This window comes from Geotrypetes seraphini, chromosome 14, assembly GCF_902459505.1.
Source record: "Geotrypetes seraphini chromosome 14, aGeoSer1.1, whole genome shotgun sequence".
NCBI classification, from domain to species: Eukaryota; Metazoa; Chordata; class Amphibia; order Gymnophiona; family Dermophiidae; genus Geotrypetes; species Geotrypetes seraphini.
In genome coordinates, this window is record NC_047097.1 from 5,809,787 (window position 1) to 5,834,019 (window position 24,233).

General features: G+C 42.8%; 2 protein-coding genes across 4 annotated transcripts in view; both read right to left on the bottom strand.

Moving 5' to 3' along the window:
- Positions 1-12,535, bottom strand: part of SNX1 (sorting nexin 1) — a 76,980-nt gene extending 64,445 nt beyond the window's left edge. Inside the window, exon 1 of the mRNA XM_033919470.1 lies at positions 12,352-12,535. Within this exon, the coding sequence (XP_033775361.1) occupies positions 12,352-12,468 (117 nt within the window). The 5' untranslated portion in view covers positions 12,469-12,535. The remainder of the gene's footprint in view (positions 1-12,351) is intronic.
- A 4,600-nt stretch (positions 12,536-17,135) lies between these two features.
- The window catches only part of LOC117347950, an 80,323-nt gene continuing 73,225 nt past the window's right edge, over positions 17,136-24,233 (bottom strand). For all 3 annotated transcript variants that reach the window (XM_033919468.1, XM_033919467.1, XM_033919469.1), the window contains 2 exons: positions 22,752-22,981; positions 17,136-17,910 (listed from right to left, as the gene is read on the bottom strand). In XM_033919468.1, coding sequence (XP_033775359.1) covers positions 17,784-17,910; positions 22,752-22,981 — 357 coding nt within the window. In that variant the 3' untranslated portion in view covers positions 17,136-17,783. The remainder of the gene's footprint in view (positions 17,911-22,751; positions 22,982-24,233) is intronic.

Consider the following 24,233-nt stretch of genomic DNA (forward strand, 5'->3'; position numbering starts at 1 on the left):
CAAAAAAGGAGCCACGCAGCAACCCCCTCTAACTCCCACTCCCTGGGCCCGCCGAAGAAGCTAGGAAGCTTAGAATTGAGAGACAAGGCCATGAAGTCTAGTTCCAGGAAATCTCACGTCCATAAAAAGAGCTAGAACGCCTGAGCCACAAATCTCAACATCCAGGATGCAGAAGATTACACAATTACTAACATGCACACTTTCCCAAGCGCACACAGCGCTGTACACTGTAACATACAAGAAATGGGCCATGCTCAGATTCTGCGGAGAGAAAGTCTAGCCAAACTCGCATCCTGATCCATAAAAGGATCTGCCAACAGAAGATGAAGATGAGAGTACACCCATTGAAGCAGAACAACTTCACCTGCCAACTGAGTACAACACCTACTGCCCAAGCTGTAGAGAAATACCCCCATCCTAATACTGACCAAAAGGACCCTCAACGGCATTCCGGAAGAATGATCTGAAACTCCAGAAAGGTAGCCTGACCCTGCTCAAGAGTAGAAGAATGAACAAGTACTGAGTCGCCTTTGAAGACCAGACTCCTGGAGCTGAGGATAGAAGCCATCGAGCCCCCCAACCCGACAGCCAGGAATGGTCGGTGGTCATGAGCTTGTCCAGCAAAGACCGAGGCATGCCTTGAAAAGAGAAATCTCGCTGAGCCACCAAACAGTGATGCAGGAGGAGCATACCAAATAATTGGAGCCCTGAGACACCGGGAACCACCGGAACCAAAGCGACTGCAGTAGCGTTAGAAGGGGAAAGCAAGCCGAAGTTCCCACTGGAGTCAGAAATATGGATCCTAGAACCTGTACAGAATCCCATACTCTCGGTCATGGGAAACGAAGAAGAATGCCAATCTGAGACCGAGACCCCACGCCCAAGTCTCCGGAAAGAAACGCATGTCTCTCCTATATGAATAAAAACATCATCCCGATATACCTATAAATAGTACAGGAGAAAAGAGCGCTGCAAATTTGAAGATGCATGTGTAAAGAACTGAGGAAAGGAAACCACCCTTTTCGTGTCAGTCAAATGGCTCGACTGGAAGTCGTCCGAATCAAGCAGGCAGTCAAGAAGAAATTAGACGAATCACCTGGTAGCACCAAAACGGTACCACCGCCCACATCATCTAAAACGTTCGTGAATCCTTGGGTAGGCGAAATGGCATGTGCTAAAACCGAAAGCGCCACTCCAAGAGAGGCATGCAAACCTAGTGCCGATTCAGAGTCCATAGAGAAAATGTAAATATACTCCCAGGTAATGTGTAACCCTGAGAAACTAATGCAGCAGAATGGGATCCAGCCTGCCCAATGCCCCCATCTTGGCCACCATGCAGTAAGTGGTTCCCTAAGAACTACAAGAACCGTCCTGAGGACCAGTAACACTTCAAAGAGAAACACAAAACAGAGAGACTCCATGAACGAACTGGAAACCTGAGGAGGATGCAAAGGTGCAAGCATCCTGAAAAATGTGCACAGCCCCCTGACCTGACAGCATAGCGACTACTCCCTCATGAGAAAGCCTGACAAGGTCTTGGAAGAAGTCAAGATCCCCTCAGAATGAAGTGCAAAAGATCAGTAAATGGCAGGATGAGCACTGTAGGAACTGGAAGAAGAAAGAAATTCTCCTAGGTAAAAAATCAAGGTTCGTAATGTAACCCATGAAAACAGTACTAACTCCATGCAACGTGAGCGAAATACGCATGGCCTTTAAAGGGAATACGTACTAGATGCAATCAAGATGCTGTATCTACCGCCCTTTGGAAAACAACAGCAACTTAACAGGTATTAGACAAAAGCGTCGTGACCTGCCCATATGACAGCTCCCTGTCCACGAGAAAGCTGAAAGAGCTGACAGCGGAAGAAATGACCCCCACAAAGTGCAGCAGCGGTCATAAAACGTGCTGGAGGACAATCACAATTTCAGCAAAGAAGAAAGGAACACTCCTGAAAACCAAGACGGAAGACTGAAAAACAATAGGAAACTGCGGAAGCCTGCAGTAACTTAAACTGCATGCAAGGTGCTCCAAAAACCAACCGCCCCCAAAGGGCAACCTTGTTTGGGCGTTTTTGGTTTGTTTTGTTTTTCACAGTAACCAAGGCAGCTCATGCCCCTAGAACCGCTCCATAGGGACATAAAGCAGTACCGCAGCACTACCAGACACACGCAGCACTGCCCATAGGCAGAAAGATCAGGGAAACCGCCACACACACACACGGTCCCACTAGTCAGGGACCCCTAGAGAGAGAAAGAACCACCCGAATGAAACGCAGGCACTCCCTGGCCCCCCCCCCCACACACACACACTTCGCTGTGCCGCCTACCAACCCATTCTGGAGAAGAACTGAGTACAGGCGACCAACCCAGGGCAGAATCACATGTGAAAGTGCCTGGAGATAGAACAAAGCAGGCCCAAGAACAAAAGGCCGCCGCTCTGCAAGAGAAGCTGGGGGAACACACATACACACCAAACTTGACCACTGCAACATTGAACAAAGCTGTGGCAGCTGCACCGACTCAGATGACCTCGTAAAGAGATAAGTCACGGCACGCTCCGAGACAGCCAGCTACACAACACAACCCTCTGAACGATGCGGTGCAGGAGACTCAAGCGAGCAACAGTTTCGCACCAAAATAGGCCGGCACTGAAAACAGCACTGCAGAAAACAGTCCCGGAGGCCCGCGCTGACATAGCAACACACAGCCAAGGCTCACCGTGAAAAAAATACACCCCGGGGGAGGAAACGTATGAAAGGCGGTTGGGTCTCAACAGCGTTGGAGAACCCCCGAAACCACATGCCTCCACAAAGCCCCGGCTTCCGGATAGTCTCAGAAGAACACATCGGGAGCCTTCCTCACCACCCCGAGAGCCGCGCAAACATGCAGCGCCCCAAGGCAACACCGGGAGCTGTCCAAGTACGCGCCACCCCCCCCCGGCCGCTATGCTGTTGAGCAGAGTGAGCCCCAGAAACCGACAAACGCAGCAGTACCATCGCCAGGGAAGGAAAGGAAGCTCGCACCCCAAATGCGCGGGAAAGCACAGGCTCCATCAATTGAGAGTAGCCCTTCACAGATGCAACCCCGAGAAATCCAATTCCACCGCGCCAAAAAGAAAAACTCAGCGCTTAACAAAATAAGCATCCCGCAGTTCAAACACCAGAAGAAGCAAACACATACTCACAACCTCGTGATTAGTGTCAGCAGAAGCCCAAATGCCATTGCCGAGCATGTGCAGGGCAGAAAAGTAGCTGCAGTGTCCCCCCCCTTTTTTTTTTTTTATAAGGGAAAGAAGAAAAAGAAGGGAACTAAGGTAGACCCTCTATCAATGGAGGGAGGGTGAGGCAGGGACCTGGGGGGGGCCCAGGTGTAAACCCCTAAAGCCGGCACCGTTCAGCCGGACACCCCTGTCTCACTGAAGAGAAAATCTCAACAGGAGAAACAGAATCAAAATCTCACTGAAGAGAAAACCTCAACAGGAGAAAATAAGATGCCAGTCACAGCTAGAATCCAGGAGCTAGTTGAATAGCGACCGTCCCCTGCTGGGAGATAGAGCATACTGGATAAACAGGAGGAGTGCCAGCCAATAGGATCACCTGTTAATCAGTTTCTCTATCTCCACCTGCTGGTAGATGTGGGCTATCCCATTGGTCTCTGGATTCATCTGCTGCTGTTGCTAGGGAATGGTAATTGGAACCCCCGCACACTTAATGAGCTTACTATCCCTGGACCTGCTACTGTTTCATGGTTACATTTCCTGCTGGAATTCATCTCATTGCTATGTGTTGGCACTACAAGATTATTCAAAACCCACAGCCTATGTTTCCTTTGTGTTGATATTTCACAATGCACATCACAAGATCAGCACAAAGAAATGGACTGTAAAATTTTGAACAAGCTTTCAGTGCCAACCCATAGCAGCAGCAGCAGGATAAACTCCACTAACTTGTCTGCTTTCTCTACACAGTTGTGTGCAACCTGAGATGCAATTTTAATGGCTACCTAAGCAATGCTTTGACCAGGGGCCAGACTTAAAAACCTTCACTTGTAACAACTTCATGTACAACTTTCTTCTTTCCCCAAAAATTGTATGGGCTGTTCAGTTAGCTGTTCAAATTCTTATGATAGAAAGCGTCATACAAAAAGCTGATCAGATTGGTAATGGAGAATACACGCTTACACTTCAAACTGAAGAGATTAATCTGTCACACAACGGAATAAATAGTTTTAAAGTCTTAGAAGTAGGTAGATGATATTTTTATGGTAACATTTAACAGCCAAGGCAATTCTGTATATTGTAGATAGTATACTGGATTCTGGTTTAAATTTTTTCTTTTTTAAAACAGACTGCTGATTGTTTTCTTATTAGTGGAAGTGTACCACAGCTCCCAAAGATTTTGAAGTTCTGAGAAATCACTTAAGATAATGGCAGGCTATGGTGTATGCACACTAGAGAGTGACACAGGGACAAATTTCTCCCCATCCCTGCGGGAACTAATTTTGCCATCCCTGTCCCATTCCTGCAAGCTCTGTCCTCATCTGCACAAGCCTCAAACACTTTAAAATCATAAGTGTTTGAGGCTTGTGCGGTTAAGGCAGAGCTTATAGGAATGGGGCAGGGACAGCAACAAAACTCACGGGGATGGGGAAATTGAGTTCCTGTGGTAACTGGAACAAATTTGACCCTGTGTCATTCTCTCTAATACACACCTCTCAGACTTGTAGCTGAACATTCCCTAGACTTCAGGTATTTCCTTGAGGCCTTTATTTTAATGGAACTAAGCTTATTTTTTTGTTTTTTTAAAAATTTAATTTAGAACAAGATCTTCTCCAACTGACCTTTTGCCTCCTCTGCTTTCCTTGAGCACGTCTTAAAAAGCTATTAACTAGAGCAGAAATACAGCCAGACAGTAAATCCAATAACACAAAAATACCAAGTTCTCCTCCATTTGTTTTTCTTTATTCTAAAATATTGCTTACTACCAGTAATTCACTTTTTTTTTTTTAAGAACCAGGGCCATTATGTCAAAAGCAAATCATGATCATTCATTTTAATACAGTATAAAGCAATCCCATTGCTCAACTACTTTCTACACTGCATGTAGACTGCTCATGATAGCTTTCTGCATTGGCCCCATAATGATCAATCTAAAAAAAAATCTATCCAGGTATCTATGTTAAAAAAGTTATTTCACTTAGATATGTAGTCACAAAATGTTATCACCACCTACAACTTATTTGTTGTCCTTTGCTTCCTAAAGATTTGGAAAAACATCAAAAGCTGAGTCACTAAGACAAGCCTCTGAATCATTTTGTACTTACATCATTTAAATGACTTGTCTTAGCTCGAGGATGCCATTTCATTCATCTCAAGCAATTTTAAGTTCAAGTGCTAATTAATCTCCCCAGCCCTTTTTGTAGCTTGAAGAAATGCATTCCTGTTTCCTAATAGGAAGTTTTGGAGAGTGTGGTGCAGTGGTTTCAGCTATAACCTCAGCACCCTGAGGGTGTGGATTCAAACACGCGCTGCTCCTTGTGACCCTGGGCAAGTCACTTAATCCCCTCATTGGCCCAGGTGCATTACATAAATTGTGAGCCTGCCAGGACAGACAGGAAAAAATGCTTGAGTACCTGATTAAATTCATGTAAACCGTTCTGAGCTCTCTTGGGAGAACAGTATAGAAAACTGAATAAAGATGTCTATGTGGCACCCTTTTTATGAAATTCACAGCAGTACCCTGTAAGGTGCCCCACTGCTTTGTTGCCATGTCTGGGTGGCCGGTCCATCATATTGCTGGCCCCTCCCATGTCCAAAAGGTTTTGTTCTGGGCGTTTAGGACTTGGACGAATATTTGGATGAGAATGTGGTATAAAGATAGACTTACTGGCAGCCTGGACGATCAAACGCCTGGATGTACAGATGGGTGATTTTTGAAAAAAGTATACTTTAGACATTTTTCAAGAATGGACATTTGGGCCCTGCCGACTTTGGATGACTAGAATCCATATGACCAAATTGGACCTAGATGTAGTTTTTGGTTATGGCCCTCCACGTGTCCCATATTAAATGCTCCCTGGATCTTACTTTCGCTAGATGGCTTCCTTTACTTAAAATTTTTGAGAAGCAAGCTATAATGTCTTCAACCATATTATTTTTTTATCTTCCCATTATCTGATATGCTCATAGCCTCAGGGACTATGGGTGTGTTGTCTTCAAATAAAATATAACTTGCCAGGAACTTCCTTTGCATTATTATATTCAGGTTGTTTCTGGGATTCCGTGAAATCTCAAGTTTGCCTGTTCTCTAGCTTTTTTGCTAGTTCTGCTTAGACGATACTGAATGTAATCATTTTCACATCAAAATTTACTAATACTGAGTGTTGCTCATCTAGGTTCAGCACTGCCTCCTCTACTTGGGAACCCAATTTCTTAATCTCAGTTCAAAAATCTGTTGCCAGTGTGTTTAATTCACTTCAAATTGACCCCAGAACAGAGCAAATTTCCTGCATCCAAAGATGCATCTTGCCAAGTGGCTCTGAAGCTACTCTCAGTGAGATTTCCAGTTTTCCCAGAAGAATCACCACAGAGATCCACTGTCTATCCAGTTTAGCGGATGCCATTTTGGATTCTGGAGGAGATGAAGACTTCGATAAATGAAAAGCAAATTCTTGCAAATGTATACAGGTCCCTACTCTGCAGCCAAAGGTAGCACTTACTTTGCTATAGGTGGTCTAACTTTTGTTAAATACACCGTTTAAGCTGATTAAAGCCAGGTCAGCACAGAGCTTCTGTTCCAAGCAGCCAGCCCTGATGCCGACGCTTTCTCCCCCTACTGCAGTCTTTTCTAGTCACATCATGAAATAGTTTGCAATAGAGGTGAAGACCTCATAACAGCTGTATTAAATTGTTTTTTCTAGTTATTTCATTTTCAGATCATCACAAAGAAGAGACTTGTGGCCGACACCATCTCAATGAATGGTTCCAGACAGCCATGTATAACTGACAGCTGATGTACAATTGGGAATAATAGTTTACAGATCTTAGCGGAAGCTAAAATAAAGTTTTAGCAATATACGAACTTCCATTCTAGTACTCCCATAGTGCGTGTCTTTACTTTAGTAATACTGAAACTCGAGAGTCATGCTTCCAATCAGCTTTAATAGAGGAAAGAGGCTCATTATCTAAAAATAAAGTTTTAATACTAAAGAAACTTGCATAACACCTAATCCAATAGGCTGGCTTTTTCAGTACTGTTTCTCAAAAAAAAAAAAAAATTATTATTTTTTTTTATTATTATTCAATTTTCTATACCGTTCCCAGAACAGTTTACATGCATTTATTCAGGTACTCAAGCAGTTTTCCCTCTCTGTCCCGGCGGGCTCACAATCTATCTAACGTACCTGGGGCAAGGGGGGATTAAGTGACTTGCTCAGGGTCACAAGGAGCAGCGTGGATTTGAGCCAAGTATCTATCTCGGTTCTACCCGGCGGGCTCACAATCTATCTAACGTACCTGGGGCAAGGAGGGATTAAGTGACTTGCTCAGGGTCACAAGGAGCAGCGTGGATTTGAGCCAAGTATATCTATCTCGGTTCTAAATGTTAGCAACCTTTCACATGCACACAAAATGTAACAGAACACCCACTTTCAGCTTACACTTAGGAGCTTCACTTCTGTCTATAAACCCTACTTAACAAACAGAGGAAATTGTCATCTTTTGTCATACTGTATTTATATACCATCTTTTTCAAATAAAAACATGATCCAAAACATTGAAGCTCCTGTATCTTACATTATTAGATATTGCAATATCCTAAAGCAAGATTCCAGCATTGTTGATGGACAAGCACTCAAGATGCATTTGCAATTAATTTGCAATTAAAAGGGCTGAGAAGGTATCGACTACCTAGAAGTCTATCAGAGAAGGGTTTGCTGTTAACTCTCTTCATTTTGCTTTCAAAATGCTCAGTTTTTCTTTACCACTAAGGGGCCTTTTTAGTAAAGTATGGTAAGAAGTAAACTTGTGAATTAGCATATGTTACCTCATTATCATCACAGAACACACTTTCCGCATGCTGCCACAACTACAGATACACTTTTTGCCTCTTAATTACGAGGGGGGTGTCAAAGGCTGCTAATACACAGTAAAGGTTTTTTCTATGCAGTAACTGCATAATAAATTTGGACACTTAAGGCCCGATTCTGGAAACGGCATCCTGATTTTAGGTGGGGGTAGGTGCCCTACTGCTAACGGGCCAATCAGGACACACTTTAAAAGATAAAATAAAAATCCGTGTGGCAAAGGACGCCTACAATGTAGGCATCTAGGTTTATAGACACCTAAGGCCAGCGGAGGCGTGGCTTATGCTGGAAGTGGCCTTAGGCTTCTGTAGGCATGAGTCAGATGCCTTAAATGTACACCTGTAAAACGCTTGCCTACATTTAAGGTATCTATCAAAAAAAAACCCAGATACGATTGTGGACATGGTCCTTGAGAACAGGGGTAATCCCGGAGGACTGGAAGATAGCGAATGTTACACCGATCTTCAAAAAAGGATCGAGAGGCGACCCAGGAAACTACAGACCGGTGAGCTTAACCTCTGTTCCGGGGAAGATGGCCGAATCACTGATCAGGGAAGGTATAAATGAGCATATAGAAAAAAATAATCTGATGAGATCGAGCCAGCATGGTTTCTGTAAAGGCCGATCATGCCAGACAAATCTACTGCAGTTCTTTGAGGGGATAAATAAGCAATTGGACCAAGGTGACCCAGTAGACATTATATATCTAGATTTCCAAAAAGCCTTCGACAAGGTGCCCCATGAACGCTTACTGAAGAAACTGTGGAGCCACGGGGTGGAAGGGGACGTGCACAGATGGATCAAAAATTGGCTGGCGGACAGGAAACAGAGGGTAGGAGTAAAGGGGCACTACTCTGACTGGATAGGGGTCACAAGTGGTGTTCCGCAAGGGTCAGTGCTGGGACCACTGCTGTTCAATATATTTATTAATGATCTAGAAATGGGGACAAAGTGCGAAGTTATCAAGTTCGCGGATGACACAAAACTCTCCAGCAGGGTCAGAACTGTTGAGGAATGCAAAGAACTGCAGAGCGACCTGAACAAACTGAGTTGAGTGGGCAAAAAAATGGCAGATGAACTTCAATGTGGAGAAATGTAAGGTCTTGCACATAGGGAAAGGGAACTCCATGTACAGCTATACGATGGGAGGGAGGGTACTCGGGGAAAGCAGACAAGAAAAAGATCTGGGGGTATTGGTGGATAACACAATGAAGCAGGCGGCACAATGTGCAGCGGCCTCAAAAAAAGCGAACAGAATGTTGGGCATTATCAAAAAAGGTATCACTACCAGAACGAAGGAAGTTATCCTGCCACTGTATCGAGCAATGGTGCGCCCACATCTGGAATACTGCGTCCAATACTGGTCGCCATACCTCAGGAAGGACATGGCAATACTCGAGAGGGTCCAGAGGAGGGCAACGAGGATGATAAAGGGTATGGAGAACCTTTCATATGCCGAACGGTTAGACAGGCTGGGGCTCTTTACCCTGGAGAAGCGGAGACTGAGAGGGGACATGATAGAGACTTATAAAATAATGAAAGGCATAGAGAAGGTGGAGAGGGACAGATTCTTTAGACTAGCAAGGACAACTAAAACAAGAGGTCATTCAGAAAAACTGAGAGGAGACAGATTCATAACGAATGCAAGGAAGTTCTTCTTCACTCAGAGGGTGGTGGACACCTGGAACGCGCTTCCCAGAGAGGTGATAAGACAGAGTACAATTCTGGGGTTCAAAAAGGGACTGGATGACTTCCTGGAAGCAAAGAGGATTACAGGGTACAGATAGAGTTACCTTACAGGACATTGAGCGAATAGGGTATGGATATTTTAGGTTAGGTAGGGAACACTTCCAGGTCATGGACCTGGGGGGCCGCCGCGGGAGCGGACTGCCGGGCACGATGGACCCCTGGTCTGACCCAGCAGAGGCAATGCTTATGTTCTTATAAGACAAACCTTTCTATATTTGGAAAACTGAAAAGGTATTATCTTAGATCTAACATTTTCTGACTGTCGCTCCTGTTACGTTAGCACAAAAGGCTGTACCTTCTGTTTGCTCTGTTTCAGTGCAGTCTCTCACACACCTAAGCAAGGGTTCATTTTAGTAAAGCTTAGCACGTACTACAGACATTAGCCTGTGGTAAGTACAACATAGCCCACACGTATAAAAGAGAATGTGCAGCACTTACCACAGGCTAATATTTAAAAAGGCTCCCAAATGCACTATGTACCTTTTGATATCTAGAAAAATGTCAGGACCCTCAGCCACTAACTAGAAAGTCACTTCATATTAAACACAATCAACGCAAAACAAAAATTAAAAAAAGGAGGGGAAGAGAAGCAGAAACTTCCTCATACCACATTCTTCAGCAATAGATCCACTGTTATTTTACCAGAGTTGGCAACTCAACTACTCAACACAACTCTTGCAACGATTCCAGTACCAAACAGAGGTCAAACATACAAGTTCTAAAAAAAATGTTTTTATTGGATTAAATACACTTCATTTGTTGCATCAGCACAAAACTGGCTCTGTACTGTCTTGAGCAACATAGTTCTCAAAATCTAATCCATGCAAAATGTGAAATAGCAGAAAATAACCATGTATACAATTTATTTGCAGATCTCTAGTTTTGAAAAGTTTTTAAAGCTGTTCTTTTAGAACAGCATAAATGTACACATCGGCATCACACTTCAGAAGTCTAAACAAACTCGCCTCTATCATTTTAAACCCACTTCAGACACATAACATCAGGTATGTAATTACCGATTTTCCCTTCTACACTCAGATACTTGTCAGTCTTAAGGAAGTCTAATTGTTTTACAGCAAACCCATATTGTGATGTTCAGTACTGTATTAAAAACAAGGCGTTTCTTTGCCGTTTAAAGGACTACTGTGAAAACTAAACATACATTAAACTGAAAAACAAAAATTGCCCCCTTTGGGCATCGATATTACTGTATTTCCCCAAATATAAGATCGATCCCGAAAATAAGCCCTAGCAATGATTTTTAAAGATGCTCCTAATATAAGCCTTACCCCAAAAATAAGCCCTAGTTAAGATCAGCGACGCAGCGGAGGGAAGGCCCCTGCGGGGAAGGCTACAAAGCAGTCTGTTCAGAGCGCTGCCGCCGCCACCGTTTTTAGATGCCTCATAGATATGGTATGTCAGTCTCACAGTGGGAGGGTCAGTGGGGTTCTGCGGTAGAGAATGACACGGTGACAAAATTCATCACCATCCCCGCAGGAAACCATCTTCATGTCATTCTTTAAGGAGAGAGAGAAGAATCAGAGTATGAATGGCCACAACCACTGAACCGCAAGCTTTGCTTTGAAGAATGCTGGTGTAGAAGGACTGAGGTTGAAACAGACACTACAGAATGACAGTCTCTGGTATCCAGAGCAGATATTGTGATGTCATAATGCCTTATTCCACCAGTGCCTAAGAGCCAATCACATCAGTGATGTCACAATGGCTTCATTATCCTTGGCTCACATAAGAATCAGAGTATGAATGGCCACAACCACTGACCCGCAAGCTTTGCTTTGAAGAATGCTGGTGTAGAAGGACAGAGGTTAAAATAGACACTAAAATATGACATGGGATTATTTCCCGTGGTTATCCGCAGGGACGGGGACGATGATGAATTTTGTCACCGTGTCATTCTCTATTCTGCGGCACAGGGGGATGGGTGAGAGGGAGGAAAGATGTTGCACTTGGTGGGGGGGGGGGAGGGAGAAAGGAAAGAGGAAGAATGGGAGGGGAGGAGAGGAAGGGAGAGATGATTATTGTACATGAAAAAAAAATAAAAATAAAAAAGACATCCCCCGAAAATAAGCCCTAATGCATTTTTTTGGAGCCAAAATTAATATAAGACCCGGTCTTATTTTCGGGGGGGAAACACGGAAGTAACGCTAGTTTCTTTTCCTGCATGCGACAGTTTTGCAACATCTTTCCCCAAACGAAGACCGTTCAGTGGCTCCCGATAAATCGTAAATGCCAACATGCTAGAAGAGCAGGAGCCGGGCTAGGGTTCCAGCGTCTCCTCAGAGCGGCCCTGGAGGATGTTGCCCGGGCTCCAGGGACGCGCGAACAGTTAGCCAAGGCAAGGACAGGGAGGCGGCGGCAGAAGGTTATTCAGAAACGGGGGGGGGGGGGCAGCCAATGTTTACCCTGCTCCCGCGAGCCCACCCCTGCCCCGAGACCAAGTTACCGCGCTCAGCCTGGCCCCGGGGCCTCCAACCCTCCGCCCGAGCTCCGGGGACTCACGCAGCCGGTGAAGATATCCGCTCCCTCCGCGTCGCTGTCCCCTCTTCCCCCCGGCTCCTCCTCGGCCTCGGGGAAGGGCGGAGGAAGCCGCTCCAAGCTGTCACAGTCGGCCGCCATCTTTCCGTCTCGCCCACCCCCCCTACCGCGGGGCAGAGTGAGCGCGACGACCCCTCCCACGCCGCAACAAGCAGAAACTTTATTGAGAGCACAGCAAGCGAGGCGACAGCGACCCCTGCTGCACGCTCGCTGCAGCGCCAGCGGCCCGAAAACAGTGAAGGAGGCGCCCTAGATGAACCTTCAGGCCCCTTGCCTGCAGCTCCCCTACATTTTACAAGATTTCTACTACTGACTGAAAAGGTATGACGGGATATAAATAAAGCTTTATTATTATTATTACTATTTATCACTTATATAACTCTGAAAGGCGCGCTGCACATTTTGACATTTAATAGACGGTCCCTGCTCCGAAGAGCTTACAATCTAGCTTGGACAGACAGACAAGACAGTGTGAGAGACACCCGTGTAGAGAGGTACAGTGCTGAGTATCATTTGAAAGCAGAGAATCTTATGCAAGTTTAGGAAAGGAAGAGGATATTTGGACAGGAACTGCACTTGAACCTTTGTGCTAAATGGTCTGTGAATTGGGGTTGGGTGCCCTCCTGCCGTGATCGCTGGGGGGAGGGGAGACTTGCAGCCGTAGCCGCGGTCACTATGCTAATCACGGCAGGGAGATCTTTGCCGCGATTAGGTACAGCGGCCGCGTCTAATTACCATATAGGCTAACATTGTAAGCATTTAAAGTACATGTCGTGTTTGTTTTTGCATTGCTAGCCCCAGGGGTGGTGGAAGATTAGTGATTGAAAAACTGTATGAAAAATAACTATTTTAAATTTAGTGATCAAAATGTGTCAGTTTTGAGAATTTATATTAATTAATTTTTTCTCTGCGTGTTTTGTTTTTGTATAGTTATTAACTAATATTTAACTAAGTTTTAAAGTTTTAAAGTTTTAAAGAATGTTTCCTTTATACGTAAATAAAGAAAAGTGAATGGGATTGCAGTGGCGGTGACGGGGCGGTGAATGGGGTGGCAGTGGCGGTGACGGGGCGGTGAAGAGGATGGTGAGACGGGGACGGGGCGGTGACGGGGATGGTGAGACGGGGACGGGGCGGTGACGGGGATGGTGAGATGGGGACGGGGCGGTGACGGGGACCAATTTTTTCACCGTGTCATTCTCTACTGTGAAACAACAGGAATACCACCATGGTCTGAGAAGGGCCTGGCACCAGAGTTTGTTTGCACCACGCAGATGATGGTTCTGGAATGTTTTCAGACTTCTTTTGACATGACACCATGATTATGTTCTTTCACGACAGGATTTTTGCTTGAGGAAATGGAGGCAGCATCCAAAAGAGGAGGACCTAGGCAGGGAAATAACTTGCTTGCAACTCGCAGGGAGTTCAGATTTGGAACAGGAGAGTAATTAAAGATAAAATACAATTGCCGACCTGCTGGACTGCATACAGCTTCTGCACTGAATAAAAACATCATTCGCAACTATGAGAAACCTAAGACAAATTCGAAAAGTCTTCGAGAGGAAACAATTCCAACTTTTGGTAAAATCTCTTATCCTTGGACTAATAGACTACTGCAACATACTATACTTCCCTTGCCCAGCGACCATGATAAAGCAACTACAAACAATACAAAATACAGCCCTAATACTTATCTATTCCCTGAAAAAATACGACCACATCACAGAGGTATACCACGACTCACACTGAGAGAACACTTCAAATTCTATTGCCTACTATTCAAAGCTATAAACAGAGACAGCCCAACCTACTGGAACAACCAACTAACTCAATCCACCTCAACCAGACACAGGAGAACCCACTCACTATTCACACACCTGCCAACCAAAAATGTCAAATGAAGAAAACTATATGACAACCTAATGGCCACCAGAGCAGCAAAGCTAGACAGACAAATCACCAATCTGCTGTCTTCGACCACAGACTACAAAACCTTCAAAAAAGAAACTAAAACTCTACTCTTCAAAAAATACATAAAACCTATTTAACACGACCAGCTCTTTCCCAAGCTCCACCTACCACACTATCTACTCCTATCAAATCTAAAATGTTCAAATTACCCAACATGTATTACCTAACTTCACCAAAAGTACATAAGGGCTGCTGCCAAAGCCACAATTCTTACATAGGGTTAAATAAAAGAGATTTATAATGGATCTCAAGCGCTCACAGTTGTACTGCCACTAGAACACATCCCGGTGTATAACTTTCATGTGAGCTATCATCGGTCCTTTAAACTCTTTTATTATTAATATATCAAATTCTTTTTTTGTCTTTTCTTCTTTTAATCTCTATTTTTTACTGTAATTGTTATAATGATCGCCTAGTATCGTTATAATAATAGTACTTAACTCGAGAGTAGATTTACTACCCGATCATATCTCCATATCTCGACCGTTCCGCTCTCTTCTACGAATAACAGAGCTTTGGCAGCAGCCCTTATGTACTTTTGGTGATAAGAGTGTGGAGTGAAGGAGTGTTTTATTTTACCTAACTTCACGACAATTCTTATGTAATCCGCCTTGAACCGCAAGGTAATGGCGGAATAGAAATCACTAATGTAATGTAATATTCTTTTCTTCATTTTTAGAAACCTCTCCTCTGTCTCCCAGAATTCATAGAGCTGGTAGAGATGATTGTTCTTGACTGTTGGATACGTCCATCTGGCGTTAGTTCTAGCCGCGTAGCGTGAGTTTAGCGTGCGCTAAAATGCGTGCGCTAAAAACGCTAACACATTTTGCAGAAAGCCTTTTTTTTCCCACATTACGTGCGCGTTAGCACTTATTGCAGTCTAGTCAAAGGGCCCCTAAGAAAATAATAAACCTAATGAGAAATAATAAAAACGGTGTCAGGAAAGGAGAAGACTCCAGTGGAAATACTGAGAGAGCACCGCTATGGCATCTGGATGGCAGTGCAACATAAAACTGTGGAGACTGGTGCTTATGGAAAGAACTCTGTGTGCCCATAACCATACAGGATTTTATTTCTTTCATTAAGTGTATTGCAAACTGTGTGCCACGGCAAGATTCCAGGTGTACCACAAGAGGCATGTCCTGTAGGAACCAGCGCCGCTCCTTCTCTCCACGCCCCCCCCTGCTGGCGTAGTAATTTCAGGGTTAGCAAGTTCAGGACACCATCTGGAGGGCCTCCACACATCGCATCGACATCTGCATATGCCCAGGGGCCCTCCAGACGCGGCCCTGAGTTTAGTGCGCCGGGGCTTGAAAAAGTTTGTGAGACACTGATTTATTAGGTCTTATTTACCACCTTTTTGAAGAAATTCCCCCCTAGAGGGTGCACAGCAAGATCCTGGCACTGTTGGATGGCAGCGCACACATGTGTCTGATTCAGTTCTGCATGTTGGAAGAGAAGCCTATATTTTATAAAATGTGAACATAGGTGCCTATTCTCTGCCCCCAGGAATGCCAAGATCAAAGGCTCATCTTGTGTCTAGAAATTGTGTGTGTGTTTTTATTTGGCCCCAGTTTTATGGAATAGTTTGCCATTGGAGTTAAGAGTCTTTAATAAATTCTAAATCATTATATAGATTTATATATATATATACCTATATATATATATATACTACTGCTACTACTACTACTTATATAATAATAATAATAATTTTATTTCTTATATACCGCTATACCCTAAGTTCGAAGCAGTTTACAGTGAAGTCGTGTCTAGAGGGAGTACAGTTTTAACAGAGGGATACAGGATAATACAAAGTGAGCAGGTACTGGGTGGTTACAATGGTATAATGGTTATAATGGTGAAAGGTGTACACAGCACTGTACATTTTGACATTTCTAGATGGTCCCTGCTCGGAAGAGCTTACAATCTAACTTGAACAGACAGCCATGACATATAGGATTGGGGATGCAGAACCCAAGGTGAGAGGAGTTAGGAGTTGAAAGCACTCTCAGAGGTGGGCTTTTAACTGGGCCTTGAACACTGCTAGAGACGGAGACCACCGTAGGGATTTGGGCAGCTTGTTCCAAGCATACGGTGCAGCAAGGCAGAAGGGGCGGAGTATGGAGTTGGCAGTTGAAGAGAAGGGCACAGATAGGAGGGACTTACCAGCTGAGCAGAGCTCATGCAGGGGGGAGAGGGGGCGGGGATCATAGGGGGAGATAAGTGAAGAGAGATAGTGAGGGGCAACTGAGTGAATGCATTTGTAGGTCAGTTAGAGGAGTTTAAATTGTATTCGGAAACAGATGGGAAGCCAATGAAGTGACTTTAGGAGAGGGGTAACATGAGCAAAGCGGCTCTCCCGGAATATATATAGATTGTATAGATATATTATAAAGTATGCATGAGTTATGTTATTCTATATAGATTTGTGAGTGATTTTTTTCTTCTTTCTTTCCGTTCCTATTTTTAATGGATTTCTTTTCATTATTTTAACTGGATTGTTTTGTTAACCGCTTTGATCCTAACTGGCAGTATATAAAGAATTTTAATAAACATGCACATGGATGCTCCGGCAATTTTATGAGTTGACTTTGCTTCATAACATGCTGTTTTACACACTGAAGCTCCTTGTAGAACTAATCCCTAAATCCTAATGTGGCAATATTTAGGGCTCCTTTTACGAAGGTGCGTTAGGGCCTTAACGCGCGGAATAGCGTGCACTAAAATGCCACGCGCGCTAGCCGCTACCGCCTCCTCTTGAGCAGGCAGTAGTTTTTCCGGTGCGTGCGCTAAAAACGCTAGCGCACCTTAGTAAAAGGAGCCCTTAGAAACATAGAAACTGACGGCAGAAAAGGGCCATGGCCCATCTAGTCTGCCCACACTAATGACCCACCCCCTAACTAGTATTCATTAACTGGGTTCTGAATGGATCTTGATAGAAATTAACTGGGTAGTGCCACCAAATATGCTACCTGACCATCGTGACACTACCAGGTTAGAGCTGGAGCAACCCGAGGGCAGAGGCAGGAGTTACCCGGGCATCATCGCTATTCAGCAGCGATACCCAGACAGCTTATCTGGTTAATTTAGGACATCAAACAATGTCACCCAGACAACTCCTGATAGCTTCCCCAGACCAAGATTGTCACTGCCGATACCCAGAGAGCGGTCAACACTGAAGATCTGGATCTAATTTAGCCAGTGGCAGCCAGTGTTTAAAAAAAACACTAACCATTACCAGCTGAATACTGACCTCCAAAATATTTCCATGTTACAGGCAACACCCTCCTTACACTACTCCTCCCCAAGGGGGCTTCAGTGTTCATCCAGCCAAAGCTCATAGAATAACATATTTTGCCAAGTTACATCTGATCACAACAATCTGTTCATTTAATTTCTGTCATCGAAGGTGCTGCCAAGCTGTTGCTTTAATGACCTGAGCAGCTTAGGTTGAACCCGGATGTTCGTGTGACAGGAAGGAAATTTCGCAAAGCTGCTGAACCAGAAGGCTGAAGTTTGGAGTAAGGAGAGCTGCTTCTAGATTGTGTAATCGCACTGCAAAACATGGAAGCAAACACTGAGGAACAGAAATATGTTGAGTGCACAGTAGTACTAAATATTATATCATCTGCAGCAGATTTCTCACTTCACTCTGAGCTCTAAGGAGACAGCTGTATGTGATTGTGAAGGCAGTCACCGCTTTCCCTGTGCTATTTGTTTCTACAGATTTCAGTGTTACCAGGCTCATTAATATGTGCATTCATCTAAGAACATAAGAATAGCCTTACTGGGTCAGATCAATGGTCCATCAAGCCCAGTAGCCCGTTCTCACGGTGGCCAATTCAGGTCACTAGTACCTGGCCAAACCCAGGTCTCAAGTTTCAAGTTTATAAAAAATTTGATAGAACGCTAATCAGTAAAAAATTTAAAAAGGGGTCCAGTTAACAAACTATTAATGACATAACTTTACTTACATGAGACAATAGGATAGTGGGGAGAAATACAATTTGAAAGAAAGAGAGAACAATTAAGGATAATAACATGGGGAAAGGGAGAAATCAATTTAAGTGTGTAAAATGCACTAGGAAAGTCGCATAGATCAATTAACAGTCATATGCATCTTTAAATAAGAAGCTTTTGAGGCCCCCCTTGAATTTATCTAAATTCTGTTCAGACCTTAAATATGATGGTAACAAATTCTATATTGTTGGGGCTATCGTTGCAAAAGAAGAAGCCCTACGGGTACTAATGATTTTTAGGGATGGGACATGAAGAAGATGCTGTGATGCAGATCTTAAGGTCTCAAATTCTGCTTCCCAGGTTGTTGAAAAATCATGAGTCACAAACAATTGGGTCTAAGCCAGCACAGGAGGAGGAAGTGATCTGGTTCACTTCCTCCTCTACTGCCCGTGTCTGCACTGAATTCTGCACAGCATGTGCAGAATCTATGCGTCGTGAGGGGGTGAGGAATTATGCCAGGAGCAGTTGCTATTGAAATAGCTCTTTGATAGGCTTCCTTTTGTACAAGAGACCCAAGTTGTTAAGAGACACTATGGAGGTAATTCTGTAAAGTTCATCTAAAGTTAAGTGTATGCCCTAAGTGCAAATTCTATCACGGCAATTGCGCACATTCTTGCCGTTATAGAATACTGGCGTAGGTCAGCAGTTACCTAACATTTACACTAATTCAATGACTGATTTATGGTTTATTTATAAATGTCCTATACTGCTTCATTTAACACAGGCAAGTCAACGTGGTGTACAGTACTAACAGTAAGAGAAGAAAGGAACTCCAGATAATTAAAAGGAAAGAATTTCATTGATTCAGAGATACATCTAAAATTCCAATAGAAAATTAAATCAAAAACTTTAAAAAAAAAACCCAATTAAAATACTCAAAATTCTCAAAAATTATGTATTTACAAATTCTACACCTTCAGCCAACTAATCAAACCCCTGTCGGTTGTCCAAAAGCAGAAGTGAAAAATTGGGCTTTCAAAGAGATCTTAAAAGTCTAATATGTTTATTTGCACCTAACCACTGTCAGTTAGGCTTGTGACGGATGATATTCTGTAATCTTAGCACTCACCCATGCTCCTCCTGCATCCACACTCCCCCAGCAGTTGTATGCTAAGGTTGTATGTAGAATACTGATTTAAGTGCAATTAAGTGCATAACTGCAAAACAATGCCAACTAGCACCAGATTAACTCCAATTAAGAACTTAAGAGTTGCCATACTGGGACAGAACAAAGGTCCATCAAGCCCAGTATTCTGATTCCAACAGTGGTCAACCCAGGTCACAAGTACTTGGCAAGATCCCAAGAAGAAAAACAGATTTTATTCTGCTTATCCTAGGAATGAGCAGTTGACTTCCCCAAGCCATCGTAATAATGTTTTCAAGTTTCAAGTTTTTATTGGTATTTGATGGATCGCTTATTTAATTTACTAAGCGATGTACAATTTAATAAATCAAAACAAACAAACAGGGAGTGCTGACGAACAAAATAACTTCAAAGTTATTGGGTAAAACTTACATGAGTCGTGAGGAAAAGGGGGGAAAAGTTACAATTCTGAGATAGAGAAGAAGAAAAACAGTGATGGGAAGAACAAAAGGTAGGGCGAATTTGATTTAAAACTTGAGACGTCATATTATTGGATGGAAGGTAAAAGATTGAATGCGTCTTTAAAAAGGTGAGTTTTAAAAATTTTTTTAAATGATGATAAGTCTTTTTCTTCTCTGATATACTGTGGTAAAAAATTCCACAGTTGAGAAGCCATAATCGAGAACATGTCGTGTCTTCTGATGCCTATGATTTTCAGAGATGGAATGGAAAGAAGGTTATGAGAAGTCGAACGGAGAAACCAAGAGGAGTTATACAGTATTAGCATCCTAGTGATAAATTGAGGCTCATTAAATCTCAGAGATTTAAAAACTAAGAATAATATTTTAAAAGTGATGCGATGGCTGATTGGGAGCCAATGGGAATTAATCAATAAGGGCATAACGTGATCATATTTTTTAGCATTGTGGATCAGTTTAACGGCCATATTTTGTATTAATTGGAGCCTTCTTTTTTCTTTTTGTGAAATGTTAAGTAGAAGAGAATTACAATAGTCAATTTTGGATATTACCAGAGAATGAATTAAAATGTTTATGGATTTAGGCTCAAGGAATTTAGTTAATGAGCGTATCAGGCGTAATTTAAAAAAACATGATTTAACTACATTGCTAATATGGTCATGATATGTGAGTTTATCGTCGATGATGACACCTAAGATTTTTAAAGAAGGTACCAGTTCTAAGTTAATGGTATTAAGGGAAAAAGGAGTGCTAAGAATTGTGTCCTTTTTCCATGTGAAAAGCATCGATTTTGTTTTTTTGTTGTTTAGTGCTAATTTATTGGAATTAAGCCAATTTTTTATAATATTAAGTTTCTTATTGATAGCTCTAATGTCTTCTTTATTTTCTGGGTCTAGAGGATGAAGGAGCTGGATGTCGTCCGCATATGCAAAAGGTGTAAAGCCTATTGATTGAGCTATACTTAAAAGTGGGGAGAGGAAGATGTTAAAGAGAAGAGGGGACAAGATAGAACCTTGGGGGATACCATAGGTTAGAGAATAGGATTTTGATATTTCGTCATTGAATCTAACTATAGAAGAGCGGTTAGAAAGAAATGAAACAAACCAATTTAGAACTTGGTCCTCGATACCCAAAGATTCCAATCATTTGAGTAATAAATCATGATCGATTGTGTCAAAGGCCGCAGATAGATCCAGTGAGAATAGAACTACTGATTTATGGTGGTCCTGGTAGTAATGAATGTTATTTATCAACCCTATCACTGAATACTCAGTGTTATGAAATTTCCGAAAACCGGTCTGGTTTGGGTGGAGGGCGTTTGTGGATTCAATGAAATCTGAGAGCTGGTCAAAAACCAGTCTTTCAGTTAATTTGGCGAGGAAAGGTATGTTGGCGATGGGACGATAATTGGAGATTTCATCTGGACTAATTTTATGATCTTTCAGTATTGGGGTTATAGTGGCCGTTTTCCATGACGGGGGACAGAAGCAGTAAGTAGGCTTTTTTGAACGAAGGAATGAATGACCGGACCAAAGCAGGAGAAGAACTTTTTGAGATAAAATGGAGGAATGATTTCCGATCGTGAACCTTTTAAATTGATTTTCTGAAATAGGGATTTTAATTCGTTGATGATAGGAATTTTGAAATTAGTGCATTTGGCTGTAGATATGAATTCTGGTTTGCTATTATTTGCGAAATTATCTATTGGCTTATGGACTTCTTTTAGGAAACTATCCAAACCTCTTTAAAACCCTGCTAAGCTAACTGCTTTCACTATACTGCTTTGGCGGTATAATAGTGAGGAGTTATCCTTGATAAAGCTCTATAGCAAAACATGTTGGTGTTATAATCCCCTGCCAGAGACCACATGACTAAAGCTAAGTAATATGCTTCTAATTTAACGTTTAAGTCTTAAATAATTTTATTAATACACTAATACACAAAAGTTAAGAAAATCGCAAAAAAACATTTAGGAATAGTGATCCAATGACGAATTGACACGTAAAGCTTGGAGCAATGAGATTGTTTTGAGCTCCAAGTGGTGCCGCTGAGGATCGTGAAAGAATTTACATAATACATAAGGGCATTGAGGTGATAGCTAAGTCTTGTCTACTCTTTGAGATAGTCTTTATTGACTGAGTACCCTTGTGAAGTGTATGGAGTGTGCTATTACAGAAATTTATAGAATTGAGTCATAAGCGTGAAAATGGGCACACAAGATCATAGAATTAGTGTCTGACAGGGACAGATTTTTCAAATTACGGGGAACCACAAGTACAAGGGGGCACTCAGAGAAATTGAAAGGGGAAAGGTTTAGAACAAACGCCAGGAAGTTCTTTTTCACTCAGAGGGTGGTGGATATATGGAACGTGCTACCGGAGGATGTGATAAGCAGGAGCACGCTACAGGGCTTCAAAGAGGGTCTAGACAGGTACCTGGAGGACAAAGGGATTGAGGGGTACAGATAGGAGTAGAGGTAGGTAATAGGGATAGGATTAGAGGCAGTTACAAAATTAGTCAGGGACACTGTTCAGGCAATTAGGCCTGATGGGCCGCCGCGAGAGCGGACCGCTGGGCAGGATGGACCTCTGGTCTGACTCAGCGGAGGCAACTTCTTATGTTCTTATGACTCAAGTCTAAGAGAGCTTGACAGCCTTTCCAGGCTATAAAAGCCATTTTCTAATCTTAAAGTAATGTTAGCCCTTTCCCGCAAAAAAAAAACCCCTCCTAACACTAGTGTAAGTACAGTGGGACTAAGCGGAATTTATTAAATGCTGCAAGGCAGGACCTAAAAATTTAAATGTGTACCTTACCTCACCCGACATTCTTTAATCAGGTATCTGTTGACATCCATTACCAGAAGCTGTGGGGTTATAACCATAGGCTGTGGAGTCTCTTTCTGATTAATTTCTGCAGATGTGTCTCTTGCATCTGCTGATTCACTGTTCCATTCTCTGTGATGCTCTCCATTGGTCAAGGTATTTATCAAGAAAGAAGTACCGCTGACATACATACTGCTACCAGCCCAAAGGTTTGAGACTTCCTGTCATTAAGAGAGTTCAAAAAAAATCTCATCTTCATAACAGATACAGATGCAGAGATTTGCTAAACTTTTCACACTCTTGTAAGTTTTACATGTTCAGATGCCTAAAAAATACCATTTAAAAGACCATCGAAACAAGTCTTTCACTGATCTACACAAAACCAAAGAAAATTGACCCCAAAAAGTCCATAGAAAAAAATAAGGAGAAGCAAAAAGACGGAAAGGCTTCAAGGTCAGTGGCAGATGGTCCAGACCAGGGGTAAACAATTCCAGTCCGCTTGATCCACAGGCAGGTCAGGTTTTCAGGATATCCACAATGAATATAAATGAGATGGATTTGCATGCACTGCCTCCTTGAGATGCAAATCTATCTCATACATATTTATTGTGCATATCCTGAAAACCTGACCTGCCTGTGGCTCTCAAGGACCAGAACTGCCTACCCCTGGTCTAGACAAATTGCTTTCACTGCCCTCTACAGAGAAATACATGTTTTAAGGTGTGTGTGTGGTGGGGGGGATTCAGAGACAGGGAGACATGCCAGGCAGGGCTCCTAAGAGCCCATGTTCCTGTGTGGCTGCTCCATTACTTATGCTTAAGGCTGGCTCGGTCTCCCATGCAGAAACAGCAAGTGACATCAGTAGAGAGACCAAAGGTAGTCCATCCCAAAGCTGGAGATTCACTACTGTTATGCTAGAGAATGCTGGAGATTTTTCTCCTGGGCTCCAGGCTGGTGGGGGGGGGGGGGGTGATGCCAGATCAGCTGAGCATGAAGGTGAGATGCTGCAGTGCAATTAATTTTATTAGCCATGATTAATTGTGTTTTTTAAAATCAGGATTAATAAAATGTTACACTAACTGCAATTAACATGGAACCCTAATATTTATACCTGCCTTGGAAAAGGTGTAAGTTTGTGCAAGAGGGAATAGTTCTAAGATCCTATTTTGTAAAAGCACACAGTTGCCTATGTTTTCTTCATATAGGAATGTGTTGAAAATTTTTATAGGTGTCCTGTTAAGAAATTATCCTATACAAGATAAATAGAGTCAACCTGTGCCCAGTTACAGTATTTGAGCTGATTCTAATACTTCTGAATGAAAAATCAAACTGTTTCTGTTGTATGAAGTCAGTTTGAAGCAAAGGTCTAAACAGGCCACAGACAGATTTCCCAGAGGAACCCTGAGATAAAGGTACAGATTGGAGGATTGCTATACGAAAATTTCACTTTGTTTGAATATCCCTTGGAGCACT